Source organism: Juglans microcarpa x Juglans regia, chromosome 8D, assembly GCF_004785595.1.
Source record: "Juglans microcarpa x Juglans regia isolate MS1-56 chromosome 8D, Jm3101_v1.0, whole genome shotgun sequence".
In the NCBI taxonomy this organism is placed as follows: Eukaryota; Viridiplantae; Streptophyta; class Magnoliopsida; order Fagales; family Juglandaceae; genus Juglans; species Juglans microcarpa x Juglans regia.
The window spans coordinates 27875405-27900803 of NC_054608.1; the positions used below are offsets into that span (position 1 = coordinate 27875405).

Below are 25399 nucleotides of genomic sequence, written 5' to 3' on the forward strand. Positions count from 1 at the left end.
GAGTAAATTTGTTTGGAAGAGTCTACGGGCCTAAGATTTTCTATTTCGTGGAATATGATTTTGTTTTCATTGGGTTTGATAATTACGTAAAGAATCTTTTTATGGGCTGAGAAAATTTTTGGACAAGTTGGGTTGTTTTAGAGGTTGCGTCGAGGCTCAAAACTTAGGAAAAAAGTCCATTTATTATTCTTTATTCACTACTAGATGTGAGCCCAAATTTTTGAATTGGGTCAAAATGCCCAAACTCATAAGATCTAGTGCCAGACTCCTCTACTCGCATGGTTTCCATTACGTCCATTTCCACTCCATAGTCCATACACGTCACTTTTTCTACAACTTTTACGGCAACTGTTCATATAATGGATATATATTCGATAAGTAGTTGTGCATCAGTTTTACAAACTAGGGCTGCCTTCACCACTTTCACCACACATGCATGTCTCTCCCTCTCATTTTATATAGGGTTTCCTATTCAACTATATGTGTAAATATGCAAATCTTCATCCCAGCATGTAGAAAACTACCATAGCACTTTGTCGCTGCTGCCTCTTCAAAACTGAGCACTTCATTTTCCCTATTGTGAACCCCAGTTGTTCCACCAAACCACTAGCCACCCCCTTCGAGATCGCAGTGAAGCAACAAGCTATTCAGTTGAGCCGCCTTTCGTGAAGTTCTGCAACCACGTGCAACAGTTGCACCAAGTTTGGCCACCATCACCGGGAGCCAAGCACGCCGAAAAACCTCACGATCGTAGCCCAATCGTGAGCCCACGTGGAGCCATCGCTGGCCATCACCAAGAGGCCTCTGTTTTAACTTCACGAAATAGAGCATCTACCTCTCCTTTTGCCAACCACTACAACCACCACACCGAGAGCCCCACCACCTCGAGACCCCATAGAAACTGCCGCCACAAACTTTCCAGCACTCTAAGTCACTAAAGGTAGACGAGAAATGGTCTTACATTCGAACGATAATATTGTTTAGTTCAAACGTAAGCCAGACGATGTCGTGTTGGAATGATTATATTTGCTAGTTATTCGCTTAAACGTTCGGACGATAGTCATTAACATTTGAATGTGAACTCTTTTAAAATGAAAAATCGAATTCCAAATTAAAAAAGATTGAAAATTCAAATACAAAAACGTTAGATATATTAAATAATATTGTTAATTACATAAAGTATACGAAAAGAAATATTTTAAAATATAAATACAAAATATGATAAAAGTTTAAAACACAGAAAATGTTATTTACAAATGTATGAAACTCCTTAGTCAATGTGTTGACTTTTTCATTTAGGATATCTAAATGATGGCCAACCTCGGTGACACTCCGCTGTACATGCGTGATTTGTCAGTCGATGTACGCAGTAATATCTGAGACCATCGCATCAACTCAAGCAGGTTGTGCATTGAGCCAAGTAGGGTGCGCATCCCCTGCACATGTACCCATCAGCTCCTAACTAGTACGCCCACTATGAGGAGCAACACCGGACCTAGACTAGGTCAGAGGAACAAGATTTGGGATAGGCTGAAGCTCACATCGAGCACGACCCCTTCCTTGTCCAATTCTCCGATGGTGTGAGGTCATGTTGAGAGAGCTCATCTGCTCAGTCAACCACTCTTCCGCCTGGGGTGACACTCTCTAGTCCAGTAATATCTGAGTAATGATGACTCCATATGGGAGGTTGTCTGTGGAGATGATGCTCGTCTCGTAACAGATCATCAAAAAAATCACAATGGCAAGTCAATGGGCTCTCCACGTGTGACTCGTATAAGGAATTGCACGCGAGTCTGACTAAAGGTGGCCCTATGTGCCACATGATCCACGTTTGTTGCAACTATAAGATGCAAGATGCAGAAGAATGGTAGCAGCAAAATCTGGGAGAACGTGTTCTTCTTATCGAACTGTGTGCGGTCTCTCCCAGTGAGGATGTAGAAAATCTCATCACAGTCGTCACCCTCAAGCTGATCACCACCCTCACCCTTTGATTGATCTACATCTCTAGCTATAGACTCGAGTGGGACAGTAGAGGATGCTGATGTGCCTACTGCTGCGTCCTCAGCCTGAGCATCTATTGTAGTTGGTGTGTCAAATATGCAATGAATCCCAAGTAGCTCAGTGATGACATCTACCGAAATCTCGAACGGAACACTGCCTACAGTCATGGTGTGAGAGGATGTATACATAGGCATGTAGCACATTTTCATGTAAAACTCTCAAACCATGAAGATGTATATCCTCCCCCTCAGTGTGCAGATGTTGGTCCAGCCCCTAGTAACAAAGACGTTTCTGAGGTAGAGCTTCCTTGTTCGTATAGAAGCACTCATAACCAGCTTCCTTGTTCTCATAGAAGCACCCATAATCAGCTTCCTTGAACAAGATAGAGCTATTGGCAACCATGGATAGCATATCTTTCAATTAAACAAAGCAAAAATAACCAACAAAGACGCTCCAATTTTCATATAAGCCAAACAATTGAACTTTCATAAAGAAGATTGATGAAACTAATTCTCAACTTGAAAATGCGGATGAAAAATTTCAAATAAACAACAGAAATACACATCCAACTATGAAATAGCACTACCTTGGCTTAGCATTTGACCTTGTAGCAGGCTTGCCATACAATTGTATGCCAGATAAATATGGAACATAATATTGTACAACAGAATCACCCTCATTATGATGCCCGATACTTTCTCCTACAGTCACTCAGAAACCAAACATAATTGCAACGAATCAAGAAGAAAGACAAGATAAGAGATCAACCTTGGAGAAATACTGGGTCGGGACCAAAGGCGTGGTGGACTCCAAAAACCTATCAAGGTTACTAGCAGGTTTTAGAGGAAGCTCCAAAGGCTTTGTCAATGAATTTGAAGGGTCTTTGCTCTCGTTTGAGATGAATCCAGCCTCTCAGTCTCATCACCCTTTTCTCCTCCCCGAGTTCTTTTTTTTTTTTTTTTTTGGCAGATTCTGATGTTTTCTGCCTTTTGATGGGATGTAGAACCGGTTCTCATTGCGCAAAGGCCCAAAGCGCAACCCAGTTCCCATCATTTCTATCGTTTGGTTGCTGAGAAGAGTGAGGAAATACAATAAAAATGTAAAATGAATAAGATTCTAAGATCTTCTGCTTTCTGCACGCCCTTTTTTTTTTGTCAGAAAGAGAATGAAAAACCCAACTGATCACAAATATACTATCACAGGGCTTGGTTGTTTGGAGGCGTTTGCTTGGTCAAAGTATCATCTGTCAGGAAATTTAATATTAGTTTAAATTGCTTAATTTTCCAGGGGTTTCCTTTCGGTTTTAAAGTATCTAAACACCGAAGAGAAAACCCAATAACAGCTAGAGAAATCCTAGACAAGATCAGATAGGCGTTTCAAGTAATCAACTCAGAGAAACCCAGAAATCTCATAAACTTGTATACAAGATAAAGTAGTGAAATTTAGATGAGAACGATTCAAAGCGAAGATAAGAACCACTGTGGATTGAATGACAACCAAATGGGTTTTGGGTGAAAGAAGAAATAAAGGCTCAAGGCATGAAGGAAAGCACAGACTACAGAGAGAGATAGAAACAAAGAAGGTTTCAACCGGAGAGCAGACTAGTGTCGTAAAGAAAGGCATACGTATACTAAAGTTTTCCCTTTCTTTTGGGATATTGTACTTCATTATTTTATTTAACGCCATTGATTAATTTGATTATAGGACATCGCAATGGAAAGTTGGACTTCTAAAAAAAAAAAATGGAAAATTGGAATGCTAAACTTACAAATTAAATTAATTTTCTAATCTTATTATCAACTAAAAATAATTACTACATAATCTCATAAACATAAAAAACGAATTACTTAAGGTAAGGTTTGGATAATCAGATGAGATGAGATTTTTTAGATAAAAGTTTAAAGTTGAATAAAATATTGTTAGAATATTCTTTTTAATATTATTATTATTTTAGGATTTAAAAAAGTTAAATTGTTTATTTTATTTTACGTGAAAATTTGTGAAAATTGTAATGATGAGATTAGATGGGTTGAGATGGTTTTATTATCCAAACCTAATAGCCTCGTTTGTTTTCATAGATGAGATGATACGAATAGAGATAAAAGTTTAAAATTAAATAAAATATTATTAGAATAAATTTTTTTAATATTATTATTGTTTTGAAATTTAAAAAAGTTGAATTGTTTATTTTATTTTGTGTATGAATTTGAAAAAGTTGTAATGATTAGATCAGATAAGATGAGATTATGAAAACATGAGATGAGAATTGAAAGTTGAATAAAATATTGTTAGAATATTATTTTTAATATTATTTATATTTTAAGATTTAAAAAAATTGAATTGTTTATTATATTTTATGTACAAATTTGATAAAGTTGTAATAATTATATAAAATGATATAAATTAAATGGTTTCATTTGTGTAACTAAGCCAGGCCTTAGGTTGTTTTGTTGCACATGGTTATCTTTTCTCTTCTCTTTATTTTATTTAATAGATGACTCATTTTGGCACATACATTCAAGCATAATGCCAAAAGAGTAAAATTTTTCTATAGATGGCTCTTTATTTCACTCAATGGTAATGCTGGTTTATAGTAAAAATTTATAAATGTGTGATCTTTTTTTATTATTATTATAATAATCTATTGGTGGGAAGGGTGGCTGGATGGGGGTAGGGTCAATCCTTTTGCCCAGCAAATGGATGCAAACTATAACGTGGGTAGGGATAGGGTGTGAGTGGGTATTTAGCCACCCTGTCCAGGTAAGGATAGGGGGCAGGATGGTTGGCTACCCGCCTGTATAGGATGTAGCACTTCATACTTTTGCTTGGGATTGTAAATGATACTTCTCGTTCCTTATTTGGATACCAATGTGGTATTATTAAACCTTTACCCTTTACAAATCACCGTCCCTAAATATATATTCAAATTTTAAATTTTAGAATGAGAGATATAAACATACCGCTGAGCATCTTTTAATGTTCCATAAATGCAATCTCTCACTTGTTTTAAACCCTATAATTCAAATGAAAGTTTTAAAAGAAAACCTTGTTCAAACTTACGAAGGATCAATAAGACAAGAGTTTTGCTACACGTAAGCTTGTGTGTTAACACACAATTTATAGTGAGATCAATTATAACTTTAAAAAAACTAAAGCACCAATCATTTTTTAATATAGTTTATGTGCAAAGTTTCTACATCAGCAACATATTGAGTGTGCAAGAAACAAAGCTTATGAATAGATTTTCTCATAAGATAATTAAGAAAAAATTGTACTTCTATGATTTGGAGAGGTGAGGACCATCGATCTACAACAAGCAACTTATTTGGTGAACCTGCATTGAGGTAGGATATGGGCCATATGGCAATATCAACGACTATTCTCAATATTGCATACCTATCTATTTTGTAGTCTTTTTTGTTTAGTTTGCAAAATCAGCATTCCGCATTTCTATTCTTTTGTTTGGAGGCAAAAGATGAATATTGTAATGGAATTGAAGTAAAATTCATAAACTATTTAGGCCCTACAATTTATTTGCAAAAAAATTATTATTTTTAATTTTAAGACCTAATTTGGATAGTGAGTTGAGATGAGATGAATTGTAAATAGTAGTGAGATGGTAATGCCAATGGAATTTGACAAAACTATCCATTTGACAACATGCCTATCCTAAGAGACTCAAAGAATTATAATTTATAAATTTGTGATGGGAGCCATTCACTAGATATTACTGCATATTTGAGGCAAATCAAATATAGTTGTCTTCCATGGTAATTAAGGTCTTTTAATCACAAGCTAAAACATGATATAAATCACATAAATACTCGGTTACTACCAAGGATTAAGATTTCCTTTTCTAAGGAAAAGATGGTTTTTAGGGTATCATAGAATCAGAGTGGAGAACCACTTCAGTTAAAGAATCATCTAGAGATAGTGATGGGGAAGACAAAAAAGGCTTCGGTGGGATTTGCAAAGAGTTGAGGCTTCCTTCCAGCATATCCACAACTCTACTCATTGTTGGCCGATTTGATGGGTTGGTCTGTATGCACCACAAACCCACCAGTATCATTTTCTTTACATTTTGTTCATCCTCTTCATTTATGATGCCTTGCATCCATAGTTCTTTATCTAGCTCAAGGTGCCTGTATATCCAATGTGGAAAGTATGTTTCACTGGTATGATCAGTCTCAGCATCTATATTATTTGTACCCCCAACCATTTCTAAAACCATCATTCCGTAGCTATAAACATCAGATTTATGAGAGACCCCTCCAAAATTTCTACGAAATACTTCCGGAGCTATATATCCCACAGTCCCTCTTGCACCCAACATTGATATGATACTATTTTCTCTTGGGCATATTTTTGAAAGGCCAAAATCAGAAATCTTTGGATAGAAGTTCGCATTCAGAAGAATGTTGTGAGGCTTAATGTCAAAATGCAAGATTCTTATGTTACAACCTCTATGTAATTACTCTAATCCTCGAGCTATGCCAACTGCAATTGTATATAATGTTTCCCATTCTAATTGATGATCAATTTTTTGTGGAGCTTTTTTGTATATGAACTTCTCGAGGGATCCATTAGGCATAAGCTCATAGATGAGGGCTCTTTTAGAGCTCTCGAAGCAAAAGCCTCTAAGAGTAACAATGTTGACATGGGAGGTCCTACTAATGCTTGTAACCTCGTTAATGAATTCCTCTCCATCGCCTTTTGATTCTTTCAAAATTTTCACTGCTACAAAAGAACCATCTTGTAACTTTCCCTTATAGACGCAACCATAGCTTCCTTGGCCTAATTTATCTTTGAAAAATTTGGTCATTTTCTTGATATCTGAGTAACTGTATCTTCTTACTGAAAAAGGTTCATCGTTCCTTAGAAATGTCTCGACACTCTGATGCGTTAGACTCTCCTTATTAAAAAACTGAATATCTTAATGGATGTCAGTTTTCTCTCGAAGCAGAGGCCAATTATCATAATTGCATTTTTTTTTCTATGGTGACACCAAACTAAAATTGGAGGAAATTATAATACTGATGTGTTGGCATTAGCTATTAATTAAGCTGAATTGAGAGTTAACTTTAATTTTGACTAGTGGCCAAACATAAAGCCTCCTTGGAACATGAAATAGGTAGGAAAAAAGAAACGATGCAACACAGAATTAGTTTGAACGGGGGTCATTGCTAGTTTTAGAAATTTTCCAAAAGAGGAACCTTATAATTAGATATCTATTGAGATAATACTTTAAAGAGGTCATGTTCATTAGCCACAATACCATGCATGGGGAAGGGTTAAGAAAGGAGATCAGTACTTATATATAGCAAATATATATATGCACTGAAGACACATGATGAAGACACCAAATATTCCAAATGAACTAGTTTCATGAGTGTCTATTGTTTATTGATCTCGAAAAGAAACTAGGCTGAAGAGGTATCTTACCAAATGCTATTATCATCACTTTCAATCAGCTGTCCTTCTGACCTGCATAAAAAACAACAAAAAAGAAAATGCCATTTTTATTCGAAAGTTTAAACCATTTAAGAGAAAACCTAACAAATCCAAATTGACAGTCTTTGAAATCGAACAATATACTTCACACAAATTTCCAAGATTGTTGCATGGAATAGAAATATATAGAAGCATGCAGTTTATTAAGTGTGCAATACATATTACATGGAATACAAAGCAATCAATATATTATCTCATGTATATCTCACATTGATGAGCTCTGTAATTTCAACAACAATAACAAGCAAGTAATAAGCAGTCACATGCAATTCATGATAGAACTCATCAACTAGCACTTTGGAGATGGTCACCAACGTAATGATCATGATTATAAGCCTCATAGATTTGGAATTTGGGAAGATCACTATACGTACGAAGGACGCCATTAATGAAACTGGCAATCCAAACTGCATCAAAGAGATGATGAATCGAGGTGTATCCAACCATGAATGGAGAACCATTTTCCTGAAATCCTTGCCACATTCCCAGACGAGTGGCAATCATAACCCATATCCCAAACACTTTTTATTTAAAATCTTCTGGACCAATGTTCCCACTAGCTTAACCAAGCTTGAAACGCTATATATATAAGGATCCCATTCCTACATGATTCTATGCGAAACATGACTCAAAGCCACCAAATTTCTCCCAAGCAGTAGATCATCAAATGAAGACTACTTTCAGAAAATCCAGACAAATATCTAGTCTTTTGTCTCTATTATTGATTGCGTGAAAAAAGAGGACGCTATTCATGCTGGGAATTAATAAATAGTAGTCGTATATTGTCTCAAGGCTGGGATATACATTCTTAAACGAGGGTGTGGGCTGATTAATATTCCTAGCCATTTCCTCCCTTTGAATGCTGACCAGATAAGGCTAGCTAGCTGTGAGAAATAGCCAATCCGCAACCATACATCCCCTTTAGTGGGCTCTGTTTTCTTAAGAGTAATTTAGTGCCTAGTGTTCAACATCATGATTCTTGCTCACCAGCAATCTGGAAATCAAAGATTATGTCTGCCAGATGCTTGGGAATTTCTAAGATTTTGTCCATGTCTTGGAGCAGAGGACAGAATATTTTTAATACAAAGGATGAAGAGCATCACTTGAATATGAAAATTCTATCAGAACCTAATAAATTTGCAATATTTGAACTTTTAGTCCCTAGCTTTATACGACCGAATGTAGATTAGACTGAAAACTAAGGACATCAAGAAAATAAAGAAACAGACTTTGCAGAATGAATGTAAAGCAAGACCAATCAGTCATTCAAGAGTTCAGATTATGTCATTTTCTACTCCCAAAGAAAATACTCCAAGAAACCATCCATGTCTAATTTACTGAGCTAAAGTTAAAATTGAAATTTGAAAGCTGCAAGATCTTCTCACCCTCTATGCTAGCTGATGAACCTTTTACTATCAAAAAGCTAAAAGAGAGAATTAAACTCACCCTCTATGCCTAGAAGAGAAGGAAATAAAATTTTGAAGACACTGCTCAATAATGATGATGAATCTTCCTACAGAATTACCATCATTGCATGTTTTGAGACGAGGCCCGCCTTGGCAAAAACAAACAAACTTATCATTATCGAATCCACACCGTCCACCACTTATCTGACAACTGCTGAAATTATGTCCACTCCAATTCAACAAAAAACCCATTTTCGTAATCTCAGTATGATTCATTTCCAATAAGCTTGTGGAGTTGAGAAAACGAGTTTCTTTCTAGGCAGCAGCATTGGCGACGAGCAATGAATAGTTTTGAGTAAAAGATATCCTTAATGATATACTCGACATTGGAAATTGAGAAAAACGAGTTTCTTTCTCTACAGATGACCTCAAAGCTGGGGAGTCCACAGAAAGATTCTTGCTCATGAGGTATCCAAAACGGGTAGCTTATATTTAGACCATTGCCACAAGTTCGAGGCATGCAGGCTTGAAATTTGTTGTGTAGGGAAAGTGTGTGTTTGGCTAAAGTGAAGAAGATGAAAAATATGCATATATGAAAAGGTTTTGAGGACATGAAGAGGTTTTGGAGGTCCATTTGGGGTGGAAGGAAGCAAGGAGTAAAGGAAAACAAAGGAAGAAGGAAATAGCCTTACAATTTTGTTTTGTTTTGGTTTATGATTGGAGTTTGAAATGGTGGGGAAAGAAAAAATAAAGGTTCAAGCAACAGTAAAAAGATTTATTCCTTTACCAACTTCCTAAGTATTGCTTTTCACCCAATGCTCTATATTAAATAATAAGGTGCAATGCTACTTTATTATTTAATATAGAATCTTTTTAATTGAGTTTAGTGCAGTTGATTTTTAAGAATATTTTACTATCCAATACCAACTTGAGCTTAGTGGTACGGGTGCTACCCGCATGGTGCGGGGCGGGGGCACCCCCTCCCCGCCCCCCGCTCCTCACCATGCGGGTGGAGGGGTTTCATACCCCGCCCCCAGCCCCGCTATCGGGGGGGGGGGTTGAAACCGCACCCCGCCCCACCCCCCGCCCAACTCATTGTCTAAAAATTTTTTTTAGTCTAAAAATATTTCTTTAGACCCAAATTATAGTATAATTTAAAGTATAAATTGAAATTTATACATTAAAAAACATATAAACTCATTAGAGTTATATTTTGGATTGCCTTGGCCTCCTATATAATGGTTGGCCTAGGAGGCCAAGACAATCCATTAACTTGAAATTAAATTTAAGTTTTTAACAAATTGTATATATCTATATATAATATATTTATATAAATTACTTATATAAATATTAAAAATTAAGAATTTTTACATTAAAAAGGGAAGGAGTGCGGAGGGGGGGGGGGCTAAGGCGGGGCCCCGCTGGGGTCAATCTGCCCCTCGCCCTCGCATGGGCGGTGCGGGATAGCCTGCCCGCCCATGCGGGGCTGGGGGGCGGGCCCCCGTTGCCCACCCCTACTTAGTGGGTCTATACTGTACATTGATGTAACTGGTTCTAATTTGTGGTAGAGATTATGCAGTGGCACCCTGCAAACCGAAGGTTGGGAGAAAAAAAGGTCATGTTTTGTCCATTTTGCCCTTACTTAACTTGAGGTGGATGGCTGCAAGTGCAGCTTGGAGAAATTGTTTTTCTCTTTATAGGATTTGACGTCAGCAGTTTATTTTTTATATGTGAGGTGAACAGTTAAATTTAATGATGGGACTTATTTATTTTACAACTTTTTATAAATATATCTAAACTTATTTTAACATTTAAATAATTTTAAACTCATCTTAAGTAAACTTTACAAAACCCACTCAACCATCTCAACTTACGACTATTCATAAAAAATTCAACTCAACATTCAAGCACATCATTACTCTTCTCAACCATTATCTTTTAAATGTCTTGGTCAATAACACATCATTCAGACCAAAAGTATTTTTATTTCTGATTACAAATGTAAGAAAGACACTGTCATCAAAAGTAACGGTGACACCATCATGATTCCACAAATTTGTATCCATGACGTATGGAAAAGATGAAGAATAATCTAACACACTAATGTGAAAAATGGTCCTGAAAGTAGGCCACAAATGCATGGTTGAGACGTATTGAAAATTTCCTACAGTAAACGACCTCTACCTACCAAACAAATGAATGAGACAAAAGGTGCATACATGTCAAACAAGCATTGGAGGGTGATAAAGAAAATATGTGAATACATGGGCCGTGACAACCCCAGAGTGGATGACTATGGTTAAAAGCTCTGGTTGGTTAAACAAAAAGTGGAGGCCTGAAAAGAGAACTCTTATCTCTTGCTTCCTTCCGCGTGCCCTCAAAGTAAACGAGCCAAAGAAAATGACGATCTAGATGTTGGAAACGTGCAGGGGAATGGTCGGTCTGCGTATGATGGAAATGACTCTGATATACGTTTGAGAAATGTTAGTATGTGGTTTGAATTTGTCTTCTCACTTTATTTTTTAATTTTTTTAACTTAATAATTAAGAAAGTAATTTTTAATGTATTAGTATATTTTTTATTTTTTAAAAATAATTAAATATGTTAAAAAATATAAAAAATAAATAAATAAATAAATAAGAGATTTGTGCTAGCGGGCACGCCCAACTATCAACGCTAGACGGCGCTCTTGGATGACTCATGCTTACGAACCATGGGGTGCTTTTCATCGCATGATATGGACTAAGAATAATGATAGGTTACTACTCTACTACTGCTCACCTGTTACTCTTTTTATATTTATTTTTTTTTAATTTTTAATTTTACTTAATGATTAATGAAGTGATTATTAGTAAAGTTTTATATTTTTTTAATTTTTTCTTAGTGATTAAAGATATTAAAAAATACTAAAAATAAAATGATAAAAAAATAAAAAAAACTTTAAATATACTTAAATTGTAGATATGTTGTAATAGAATAGTAAGCATACCACTACCATGGACTAATTAGTAAGATCACAAAAAAACATTCAAAGTAGTAGTCTTATATTGACTCAAAGCTGGAATGTGTTCGTAAACGAGGGGTGTGGGCTGAATATTCCTAGTCATTTCCTCCCTTTGAATGTTGACCAGATAAGGCTAGCTGTGAGATCAGATATTAAAGCATGATTATTGGTGTGCCGGCCTTTAGAGCTTCAAGTTTCATTATCATCATTAAAATATAAATTAAATAACAAAATTTATCTATTATTATTAGCTTAAACTTTTGAAACAAGTGATGATATATTCACATATTATGATCAGAGCAGATTATTAGGTCATAAGTTTGAATCCTAACTGATCTACTCTTTACCCCATTTAATTTCATGGTTTTTAATGTTTTCTATATAGGGATGATTAATTAATTGAGTTTCGAGTGGTACTACAATATCACTAGTTGCTACATGATCAAGTTCTAGCTTTGCACAAATCATGATATGTGTAATTTCCTTTGATCTGCATATATATATATATATATATATATAGCTACGGCCTAGAACCAATTCATTACCTTCAATCCGAATATGCTTGAAAGGATCGGAGCTAATAATTAAATAGAAAAGAAGATCAGAAGTATATATATAGAAGCAGGGCTGACTAATTAGATTTTTGCAGTTCTCTGATGCTTCTCCAATGGTTGATTCAGTTGGTTGCTGTGAACTTTCTCATATACCATTCTATTCTTAACGAATGGTATATGCACTTTAAATATATATGCCAATATTATTTCTGTATATCATGTGTCCAATACCTAATTTCCACAGCAAAACTCATATCCAATTGAAAGGGGAGAGAGAGCAGAGAAAAAAATGTGCATACCGTCTGAGTTGTTTAGACCACAACTAAGAAATTGCATTCCGTCACGGCAATAGCACACAAACTGGGAGGTGCTATTAGAGCCGCATCTCCCACTACAGGCAACCAGCAACAATTGAGGGTATTCCACCTCAAACCCTTCATTCAGAGCTTCCTCCAGTAACAATGCTGCTTCACCCACAGGGACTTCATTGAAAGCAGTCGTTTTGAAAATGGGAACTTTCATAGCAGCATCACATGATTTGTCAAGTTCAGATAGATTGATACCGGGCGGCAAAAAGCCACCTACGAAATAACCATTATTCCAAACTCTTGGGATGCATTCAAATATATTGCCGGCCGGTACTATGGGGAGTACGGCTGGAGGGCAGCCATAGAATAAAGTTAGGTTCTGAATGGCTGAAGTATAATCATACAAGGTGTAATTCAGAGCGGTAGTCAGCTTTTTTTTCAGGGCAAAGATTTTCCAAGAGGTCCGTTCTTGCAATGGTCATATTGTTTGTACTCTGGTTGAAATTCAGTACCTGGAACTCTAGCACTTCAAATTGCAAAACAAGAGATTCATTATTGACGCACTCCAACTTGTACCCCTTATCCCTATGCCCGCAATAGTCCGGCCGACCACCTCCCCAGTAAGGGAACGAGATGTTGAAGCTTCCACAGTCGTAGGGACGACCGCACTCCACGAAGGAGGGATCATCGTCGATGCATTAAGATGGTGTAATTAGTACTGTTAAGACGATGAAGAAGGAGATGAAGATGATGGAAAGTAAAGATGTAGAGAAATATGGGGCGTCCATGTTTGTATGGAAACGAGTGGGGTGAGAGATGAGATGATGATGATGAGGGTACGTTAATCATGTTAGTGTGGACGCAACATGTCGCGCGTTGATCGATGAATGGAAAACGAGGTAAGCAAAACGCGTGCTGACAAAATAACTCAAACGTCTCATCAAACGTTATCTTCCGAATGCAATAAAAATATTTCAGAAATGTTTTGATTACAAGGGTTTTTATAAAGATAAATTTATCAATTTATATAATTTGATACGATATATTAAATTACAAATCTAAATAATTTCAATAAACTATCCATTTGACAACATGCCTATCCTAAGAGACTCAAAGAATTATAATTTATAAATTTGTGATGGGAGCCATTCACTAGATATTACTGCATATTTGAGGCAAATCAAATATAGTTGTCTTCCATGGTAATTAAGGTCTTTTGATCACAAGCTAAAACATGATATAAATCACACAAATACTCGGTTACTACCAAGGATTAAGATTTCCTCTTCTAAGGAAAAGATGGTTTTTAGGGTATCATAGAATCAAAGTGGAGAACCACTTCAGTTAAAGAATTATCTAGAGATCGTGATGGGGAAGACAAAAAAGGCTTCGGTGGGATTTGCAAAGAGTTGAGGCTTCCTTCCAGCATATCCACAACTCTACTCATTGTTGGCCAATTTGATGGGTTGGTCTGTATGCACCACAAACCCACCAGTATCATCTTCTTTACATTTTGTTCATCCTCTTCATTTATGATGCCTTGCATCCATAGTTCTTTATCTAGCTCAAGGTTCCTGTATATCCAATGTGGAAAGTATGTTTCACTGGTATGATCAGTCTCAGCATCTATATTATTTGTACCCCCAACCATTTCTAAAACCATCATTCCGTAGCTATAAACATCAGATTTATGAGAGACCCCTCCAAAATTTCTACAAAATACTTCCGGAGCTATATATCCCACAGTCCCTCTTGCACCCAACATTGATATGATACTATTTTCTCTTGGGCATATTTTTGAAAGGCCAAAATCAGAAATCTTTGGACAGAAGTTCACATCCAGAAGAATGTTGTGAGGCTTAATGTCAAAATGCAAGATTCTTGTGTTACAACCTCTATGTAAATACTCTAATCCTCGAGCTATGCCAACTGCAATCATATATAATGTTTCCCATCCTAATTGATGATCAATTTTTTGTGGAGCTTTTTTGTATATGAACTTCTCGAGAGATCCATTAGGCATAAACTCGTAGACGAGAGCTCTTTTAGAACTCTCGAAGCAAAAGCCTCTAAGAGTAACAATGTTGACATGGGAGGTCCTACTAATGCTTGTAACCTCGTTAATGAATTCCTCTCCATCGCCTTTTGATTCTTTCAAAACTTTCACTGCTACAAAAGAACCATCTTGTAACTTTCCCTTATAGACGCAACCAAAGCCTCCTTGGCCTAATTTATCCTTGAAGAAGTTGGTCATTTTCTTGATATCTGAGTAACTGTATCTTCTTACTGAAAAGGGTCCATTGTTCCTTAGAAATGTCTCGACACTCTGATGCGTTAGACTTTCCTTATTAAAAAATTGAATAATCTTAATGGATCTCATTTTTCTCTTGAAGCAGAGGCCAATTATCAGAACTCCAATTACCGCAGATAAACCAACTGTAAAGTACGAATGAATAAAGATTATGAAGTTATGTAGTGCATAAACAAGAGTTAATCAAAATTGTAATTTTTTTTTCAGTGGTGATACCAAACTAAAATTGGAGGAAATTATAATACTGGTGTGTTGGCATTAGCTATTTAAGCTGAATTGAGAGTTAACTTTAATTTTGACTAGTGGGCAAACATAAAGCCTCCTTGGAACATGAAATAGGTAGAAAAAAAGAAACGATGCAACACAAAATTAGTTTGAATGGGGGTCATTGCTAGTTTTAGAAATTTTCCAATAAAGTGCTAACAGGTTCAAAGTGATGATCAAATTGGAGAAATGTTTGTGACAAACCCCGAAGAGAGAAGAAAAAGGATGAAAATAGATATATTACCTATGCCAATCTTCATCCGCCAGTTCGGTTTCCGTCTAGCTGTCACTGTAAAGAAATATGGAATCAATCAATGAAGTATCAGAATACATGTGCCATAAAAAAAAAAAAAAAAAATACTATGGAAAACTCATCTCAATTACTATATCCAAAACCAACCCATAATTTCTTTTTTTAATCCTAATTGACTGCATAATATGGAAGTTTTTATAAATGTAAGATGTGCTGCAATCAAACCAACAGGGAAGAAAAGAAGCATAATGCAATAAGGAAAATGAATTGTAAGGATAAAGGATTTAGTACAGTGGCATCAAGTATAAGAAAGGTAGCAAAGATTTATTACAGTGGACCTTCAAGAAACAGGAAGATTATATAAACTTATAGTGTAAAGGAGGAAATGAAACAGGATCTCATGGTATCAGAGACCTAAACTGACGTTTTTAATTGATTTTATTTTAACCTTAGACATAGCCAATCTGCAACCATCCCCTTAAGTGGGCTCTGTTTTCTTAGAGTAATTTAGTACCAGTGTGCAACATCATGATTCTTGCTCACCAACAATCTGGAAATCAAAGATTATGTCTGCCAGATGCTTGGAAATTTCTAGGATTTCATCCATGTCTTGGAGCAGAGGACAGAACATTTTTAATACAAAGGAGGAAGAGCATCCCTTGAATATGAAAATTCTATCAGAACCTAATAAATTTGCAATATTTGAACTTTTAGTCCCTAGCTTTATGTGACTGAATGTAGATTAGACTGAAAACTAAGGACTTCAAGAAAATAAAGAAACAGACTTTGCAATGAATGTAAAGCCAGACCGATCAGTCATTCAAGAGTTCAGATTATGTCATTTTCTACTCCCAAAGAAAATACTCCAAGAAACCATCCATGTCTAATTTACTGAGGAAAAGTTAAAATTGAAATTTGAAAGCTCCAAGATCTTCTCACCCACTATGCTAGCTGATGAACCTTTTACTATCAAAAAGCTAAAAGAGATAATTGAAGAGAAGGAAAGAAGATTTTGAAGAAACTACTCAACAATGATGATGAATCATCCTACAGAATTACCATCATTGCATGTTTTGAGATGAGGCCCGCCTTGGCAAAAACAAACAAACTCATCATTTTCGAATCCACACCGTCCACCACTTATCTGACAACTGCTGCAATTATGTCCACTCCAATTCAACAAAAAACCCATCTTCATAATCTCAGTTTGACTCATTTCCAATAAGCTTGTGAAGTTGACTCCACTCTGCACATCTACAAGCACATCAACCAAAGACTAGCATGATCCTGAAGAATAGTTTGGCTCCAGTGCTTCCTTGTGGAAAACGGCGAAAGAATACAGATGGGAACTATTGCTAGCACACTCTATTTCATTTATAGGGTAATCAGGCAATGATGTGCAGTTGTAGAAGATGGAGAAATCAATATTATTCGAACTAAGATCCAATTCATGAGTTCGATGGATGCTGATATTGTGCAAAGGAGTAGGGCATGTGTCCTTATAGGCAGCAGCATAGGCGATGAGCAATGAATAGTTGGCGTAAAAGATATCCTTAATGATATACTCGACATTGGAAATTGAGAAAAACGAGTTTCTTTCTCTACAGATGACCTCCAAGCTGGGGAGGCCATAGAAAGATTTTAGCTCATGAGGTATCCAAAACGGGTAGCTTATATTTAGACCATTGCCACAAGTTCGAGGCATGCAGGCTTGAAATTTGTTGTCTAGGGGAAGTGTGTGTTTGGCTAAAGTGAAGAAGATGATGAAAAATATGCATATATGAAAAGGTTTTGAGGACATGAAGAGGTTTTGGAGGTCATTTGGGGTGGAAGGAAGCAAGGAGTAAAGGAAAACAGAGGAAGAAGGAAATAGCCTTACAATTTTGTTTTGTTTTGGTTAAAGAAAAAATAAAGGTTCAAGCAACAGTAAAAAGATTTATTCCTTTACCAACTTCCTAAGCATTGCTTTTCACCCAATAGTAAGGAGCAATGCTACTTTACCATTTAATATAGAATCTTTTTAATTGAGTTTAGTGCAGTTCATTTTTAAGAATCTTTTACTATCTAAACACCAACTTGAGCTGCATCGTAGATTTGTAAATAAGTTCAGTGGGTCTATACTGTACATTGATGTAACTGGTTCTGATTTGTGGTAGAGATTCTGCAGTGGCATCCTGCAAACCGAAGGCTAGGAAAAAAAAAGGTCATGTTTTGTCTATTTTGCCCTTACTTGACTTGAGGTGGATGGCTGCAAGTGCAGCTTGGAGAAATTATTTTTGCCCTTTATAGGATTTGATGTCAGCTGTTTATTTTTGGTATGTGAGATGAACAATTAAATTTAATGATCAGATCCATTTATTTTACAAGTTTCTATAAATATATCTAAACTTATATTAACATTTAAACACTTTTAAACTCATCTTAAGTGGACTCCACAAAACTCACTCAACCATCTCAATCCACAACTATTCATAAAATATTCAACTCAACTCAACTCAACATCCAAACGCAGCGTTACTCTTCTCAATCCATTACAAGAAAACTACTTATTTACGATCAGTGAAATGACTATTTATAACTAAAATTAGTTGTAAAAAATCTTTTAATTGTAATAAATTGATCACAAAAATCCGTTTTTCTTGTAGTGACCATTATCTTTTAAATGTCTTTGTCAATAACACATCATTCAGATCAAAAGTACTTTTATTTTCTGATTACATCTAATTAGTAAGATCACATGATATGGACTAATTAGTAAGATCACAAAAAAACATTCAACGTAGTAGTCTTATATTGACTCAAAGCTGGAATGTGTTCGTAAACGAGGGGTGTGGGCTGAATATTCCTAGTAATTTCCTCCCTTTGAATGTTGACCAGATAAGGCTAGCTGTGAGATCAGATATTAAAGCATGATTTGTGGTGTGCCCTTTAGAGCTTCAAATTTCATTATCATCGTTAAAATATTAATTAAATAACAAAATTTATCTATTATTATTAGCTTAAACTTTTGGAATAAGTGGTGCTATATTCACATGTTATGATCAGAGCAGATGATCTGGTTCTAATTAAGTTTGAATCCTAACTGATCAACTCTTTACCGCATTTAATTTCATGGTTTTTAATGTTTTCTATATAGGGATGATTAATTAATTGAGTTATGAGTGGTACTACAATATCACTAGTTGCTACATGATCAAGTTCTAGCTTTGCACAAATCATGATATATGTAATTTCCTTTGATCTGCATATATATATATATATATATATAGCTACGGCCTAGAACCAATTCATTACGTACAATCCGAATATGCTTGAAAGGATTGGAGCTAATAATTAAATAGAAAAGAAGATCAGAAGTATATATATAGAAGCAGGGCTGACTAATTAGATTTTTGCAGTTCTCTGATGCTTCTCCAATGGTTGATTCAATTGGTTGCTGTGAACGTTCTCATATACCATTCTATTCTTAACGAATGGTATATGCACTTTAAATATATATGCCAATATTATTTCTGTATATCATGTGTCCTATACCTAATTTCCACAGCAAAACTCATATCCAATTGAAAGGGGAGAGAGAGCAGAGAAAAAAATGTGCATACCGTCTGAGTTGTTTGGACCACAATTAAGAAATTGCATTCCGTCACGGCAATAGCAGACAAACTGGGAGGTGCTATTAGAGCCGCATCTCCCACCTGAGTGCTCACACCCCCTACAGGCAACCAGCAACGATTGAGGGTATTCCACCTCAAACCCTTCATTAAGAGCTTCCTCCAGTAACGGTGCTGCTCCACCCACATGAGGGACTTCATTGAAAGCAGTCGTTTTGAAAATGGGAACTTTCATAGTAGCTTTACACGATTGGTTAAATTCAGATAGATTGATACCGGGCGGCAAAAGGTCGTCTACGAAATAAGCATTAATATTCGAATCTCCTGGGCTGCATTTGAAACTATTGCTAGCCGGTATATGGACGGCTGGAGGGCAGCCATAGAATAAAGTTAGGTTCTGAATGGTTGAAGTATAATCATACAAGGTGTAATTCAAAGCGGTAGTCAGCTTTTTTTCAGGACAAAGATTTTCCAAGAGGTCCATTCTTGCAATGGTCATATTGTTTGTACTCTGGTTGAAATTCAGTACCCGGAACTTTAGCTCTTCAAATCGCAAAACAAGGTATTCATTATTGACGCACTCCAACTTGTACCCCTTATCCCTATGCCCGCAATAGTCCGGCCGACCACCTCCCCAGTAAGGGAACGAGATGTTTCTGAAGCTTCCACAGCCGTAGGGACGACCGCACTCCACGAAGGGATCATCGTCGATGCAGTAAGATGGTGTGGTTAGTACTGTTAAGATGATGAAGAAGGAGATGAGGTGGATGGAAAATAGAGATGCAGAGAAATATGGGGCGTCCATGTTTGTAAGGAAAGCGGGTGAGGTGAGAGATGAGACGCTGATGATGAGGGTACGTTAATCATGTTAGTGTGGATGCATGCATCGTATTGTCGATCAATGACTGGAAAACGAATTAAGAAACAATTAACACAAGTTGACCATAATTTTGTTTGGAGGGAGAAGTAGGTGATCGATCGAGATTGTTTCAGATAATATTTAATTTAATAATGAAGGAAATGAATATTTTAAATCTATATATCTTCTTTTTATTACAAAAAAAGAAAAAGGAAAAAAATATCATTAACGTATTAACTTACAAAGAAACGGTTGTGGAACTGTGGAGATGGAAGAGAATTTGGAATGTGCAAGAAATATTGGCCATGCATTTAAGATAAGGAATGAGGAATGCTTTGATTATCTTCCAAATACAACAAATCAATAAAAATATTTGAGAAATGTTTTGAATATAAAGAGATTTTACAAAAATAAATTTATTAACTGATGTGACTTGATGCTATACATTTAATTGTGAAGTTATTATTATTGTAAAATAGTTCTAATATATCACATAAAAGTACTATACGTTTGTTTATGAGTTTATTATTATAAAATCTCTTTGTGGTTTTAATAAAATAATATTATGAATCTAAATAATTTTAATAAACATGTAATTCATGTATTTAATCTCAATTGTCCACTTTTTTTTTTACCTCGTATGCAAAGAAGATAAAGAAGTAAGTTATAAGCACATGGTAAAGATACAAACTGGTATTCTTCAGATTTGCTTACAAAACCTCTTGGATCTACTTTTTTTCATTCTTTGTTGTCTGAATGTTCATAATATCTGCTATTCATCTTGAGGGGGCACTACAAGAAACAGTGCCTTTCCCGGCGCCTAAATTCGCTGCTAATATGCATAAAATCGCTGCCAATACTTATTTCCAGCGATTTACGCTGCGTCGGCAGTCCGTCGCAGTTGTTGCGCCTTTTTAAAAATTTGTCAGCGAAATGAAAAATGCGTCGCCAAAAATTTTTATTAGCAGCGATTTTTCCCCCCGCAAATATACTTAATTTCGCCGCAAATAATGATTGAATTTCACTCTTCTATCGCTGCGAAAAAGTATTTGCAGCACTTTAGATTGTTGCGAATACCCAAATAATCGCCGTAAATAGCGCATATTTTTGTTGCAGCGTTTTTAAAATCGCTGCTAATAGTAGCCCAAACTTATTTGCGGCGACTATGTTTTGCTGCTAAAACTTATTAGCATCGACTTCTTTCACCGCAAATAACAAACTTCTTTGCGGCGACTATATTTCGTTGCTAAAGCTTATTAGCATCGACTTTTAGTCGCCGCAAATAACCTCGTCATATGACTTTGTTTTTGGCGTCCAACTAAGTTCGCCGCAGATGAGGAATATTTCTTTTTGCAACGAAATAATAATCGCCGCAAAAAATCGTTTTGATTGTTAGATTGCTTTGACGTCCACTCTTGTTCGCCGCAAAACAACTTTTTTTATTAGATTAAATCTTTTTGCGGCGAATTATAAATCGCCGCAAAAGAGATTTTGAACCTAAAATATGCAGTATACGTACAGAATGCAAAATTTGTAGTGGGTACCTAATTCCCTGCTCCAACTGATTCACAACATTACCAAATAGTACTTTAATCCAATACTTGTAAGCATAAAATGTTGTACATTAATATATATAAATTCAAGTTCTCATCCAATACATCATCAATACATCATACCCTTTAAGGTTACTATAAACTGGCATATGGTGCATTAATGGAAGGCAATAATGTCTTACAAATGGGAGCAGCTAATGTCTCTTACAACTTTAATCATGAACAAACATATCACTTGCATCCACAATCCAAGTGATACATGTCTAAACAAATATCAAAAATATGCTTGCTTGGGTGGTGTTCATCCGCAACTTCGAGATATCGATCGTTGATGATTTGCGATGACTTGTATATTGAGGGGCAAAGATCGATGCAGCTGTCTGGAACAGGGTTATCGCCGCAAATTTAGATTTATGCCTTCTACATTCGCTCCACAAAAGAAATATCCATAAAATGAAAATCTGCAATTAATATAAAAACAAATGGTGTACATGAACAAATAATGGGGCAATTAATAGGAAATCTGCAGTGGAGTACACTGCCTTCTACATTATATAATTTTTTTAAAGCATAAAACTCACACGATTTCTTGGTAGAAATTATGTAAAACCTATTAATACATTCTAAACCAAAAGAGTTGGGGGATCGAGGGTTTCCAAAATTTCCAAGCCTTGAATTCTACGTAATTCTCAAGAGTATATACTACATAGTAGGCTTAGTTCCACTCCAACATGTTGAGATGAGAGACATATATATGTTCACGTGTAAAATTATAATTGGTTAGTGAGGTAGTCCGCTTTTCTCAAACTTTACATTACTCTGCTTTGTATATTAATCACTTCAAGTCGAATACAAAACTTTCAATAGACTTCTCTCAATTGTTTCATCTTTCTTTCATTTGTTTCACCATTAATGTTAATTTCAATATTAAATTCCTTGGAAATTTCTCGTCATAGCTATGACTTGTTCAATACGAGTCATGCATGTTAACTTTCTAACCCATTGTGCACGTCAAGCTAGCTTAAAGCCTCTCTCTTTCAAAGAATCACTACCTGAGCTTGGAAAAAAATACCACTATCTTAATCAAGCTACAATAATATATATATATATATATATTTAAAGTAGACGAGAAATGATTTTACATTCGAAAGATAATATTGTTTCGTTTGAACGTAAGCCAGATGATGTCGTACTGGAATGATTACATTCGAACGTATAAAATGTTACACGTCCGAATAGTTGATCTACGTTCGAACGTTAAGCCCACTTATGTGCAAATGTGCTAGTTATTCGCTTAAAAGTTCGAATGATAGTCATTAATGTTTGAACGCGAACTGTTTTAAATTGAAAAATCTAAATTCAAGTTAAAAAGATTGAGAATTCAAAAACAAAAACACTAAATATATTAAATAATATTGTCAATTACAAAAGTATAAAAAAAGGAATATATTAAAATATAAATACAAAATATGATAAAAGTTTAAAAAACTCAGAAAGTGTTATTTACAAATGTATGAAACTCCTTAGTCAATGTGTTGATCTTTTCGTTTAGGATATTTAAATGATGGCCAACCTCGGTGACACTATACTGCACATGTGCAATCTATCGGTCGATGTGCGCAGTAATATATGAGACTATCGCATCAACCCAAGCAAGTCGTGCATCCCTACAAATGTACCCATCAGCTGCTGACTAGTACTTTCACTATGGGGAGCAACACCAGGCCTAGATTAGGTCAAAGGAACAAGATTTGGGATAGGCTAAAGCTCACGCCGAGCACGCTCCCTTCCTTGTCCAATTCTTTGATGATGTGAGGTCGTGTCGTGGGGGCTCATCTGCTCAATCAACCACTCCTCTGCCTGGGATGGCACTCTCCAGTCCAGTAATAGCTAGGTAATGATTACTCCATAGGAGAGGTTGTCTGTGAAGATGATGCTCACCTTGTAACGGATCATTTCAAAAATCTGCAGTGGCAAGTCAATGGGCTCTTCGCGTGTCACTCGTATAAGGAATTGTACGCGAGTTCGACTAAATGTGGCCTTATGTGCCACATGATCCACGTTTGTTGCAACTATAAGATGCAAGATGCGGAAGAATGGTAGCAGCAACGTCTAAGAGAACGTGTTCTTCTTATCAAATTGCGTGCGATCTCTCCCAATGAGGATCTAGAAATCTTCATTGCAGTCGACACCCTCAAGCAGATTAGCACCCTCACCCCCTGATCGATCTACATCTCTGGCCATAGACTCTAGTGGGCCAGTAGATGATGCTGATGTGCTTACTACTGCGTCCTCAGCCCGAGGATCTACTGTAGTTGATGTCTTAGATATGCGACGAATCCCAAGTGATGACATCTGTTGAAATCTCGAACTGAATACTGCGTACAGTCATGGTGTGAGAGGATGCATCCTCAGGCATGGAACACATTTTCATGTAAAACTTTCGAACCAGGGAGGGGTATATCCTCCCCCTCAGTGTGTAGATGTTGGTCCAGCCCCTAGTAACAAGACATTTCTGAGGCTCGTCTGCTCCCACGTAAGCTCATCAAACTCGTTGATAAATACTTCGCGTTTGGTCATAATAGTTCGACAGCCTATCCAAGAAGTGTCTCGACCAATTCCTTCCCTCCCCCGTTTCCTAGTGGTCAAAAAATATTACCTAACTTTCAAATCTCATTGTATCCTAATAAACATCTTTCACTTTTGACTAGTTTTGCTTCCTTTTAACCGAAATAACTTCCGAGCAAACTTTTCCTTTTGGTGTTTGTGACATAAGCCCAAAAACAAAAGGAGTTTGTAGACAAGAGGTCCTTATTAAACAATCCCTTCGCCTAATTTATTTATTCATTATGGCTTGGTTACATTTCAGATACTATGGACCACGAAATTTTCTACCAGTATATATAAGCACTCAAATCTTGCAAATCATCCGTATTCTACATAACCTAGCAATTCAATCTAAAAGAACCTCAAATTTATAAATCTCACCTGATTTATGACAGTCACATTGATTTGGGGAAGGTTTGTAAGTTGTAAGGAGAATTCTTTTTCATCCTTTGAATATCCTGTGATGTTTTCAGTCAGTATGGGCATTCAACATTCTTGAAAACAGACCATGTAACCAGCAAGAAAAAGTCAAGTTTGTCAAACAATGAGTTTTTCCAATGCTATCATATAGAAGCACCCATAATCAACATCCTTGTTTATATAGAAGCACCCATAATCAGCTTCCTTGAACAAGATAGAGCTATTGGCATCCATGGATAGCACATCTTTCAATTAAACAAAGCAAAAATAACCAACAAAGACATTCCGATTTTCATATAAGCCAAACAATTGAACTTTCATAAAGAAGATTGATGAAATTGATTCTCAAGTTAAAAATGTCAACGGAAAAATTCAAATAAACAACAGAAATACACATATCCAACTAGGAAATAGCACTACCTTGGCTTAGCATTTGACCTTGTAGCAGGCTCGCCATACAATTGTATGCCAGATAAATATGGAACATAATATTGAACAATAGAATCACCCCCATTAAGTACAAAAGGCACTCCCACCCCGTATACACTCTGTTCCTTAAATGTTTCCCAAAGATCACTCAACATGAAGTATGGTTGAAACTCAACAGCACAAATCCTCAACCCCCTCATTGTTGTCTACAGGAAAACAAAAATCAGAATATATATATATATATATATATATATATTTTATCAAACCCCACAAAATGAGCATCACAGCTATGTAAAAGTCTATGCAGA

At 36.0% G+C, this 25399-nt stretch overlaps 2 protein-coding genes and 1 pseudogene across 3 annotated transcripts in view; all 3 read right to left on the reverse strand.

Moving 5' to 3' along the window:
* LOC121242636 (PR5-like receptor kinase) overlaps window positions 1–25399 on the reverse strand; it is an 85123-nt gene that overhangs the window by 20696 nt on the left and 39028 nt on the right. The window lies entirely within an intron of this gene.
* LOC121242638 lies at window positions 5739–6838 on the reverse strand (annotated as a pseudogene).
* Window positions 13954–20202, reverse strand: LOC121242631 (LEAF RUST 10 DISEASE-RESISTANCE LOCUS RECEPTOR-LIKE PROTEIN KINASE-like 2.1). Its single transcript, XM_041140546.1, has 3 exons — window positions 19215–20202; window positions 15604–15642; window positions 13954–15220 (listed from the first exon to the last, which is right to left on the reverse strand). The coding sequence occupies exons 1-3, from the start codon at window positions 20026–20028 to the stop codon at window positions 14091–14093; spliced, it is 1983 nt and encodes a 660-aa protein (XP_040996480.1). The 5' UTR covers window positions 20029–20202; the 3' UTR covers window positions 13954–14090.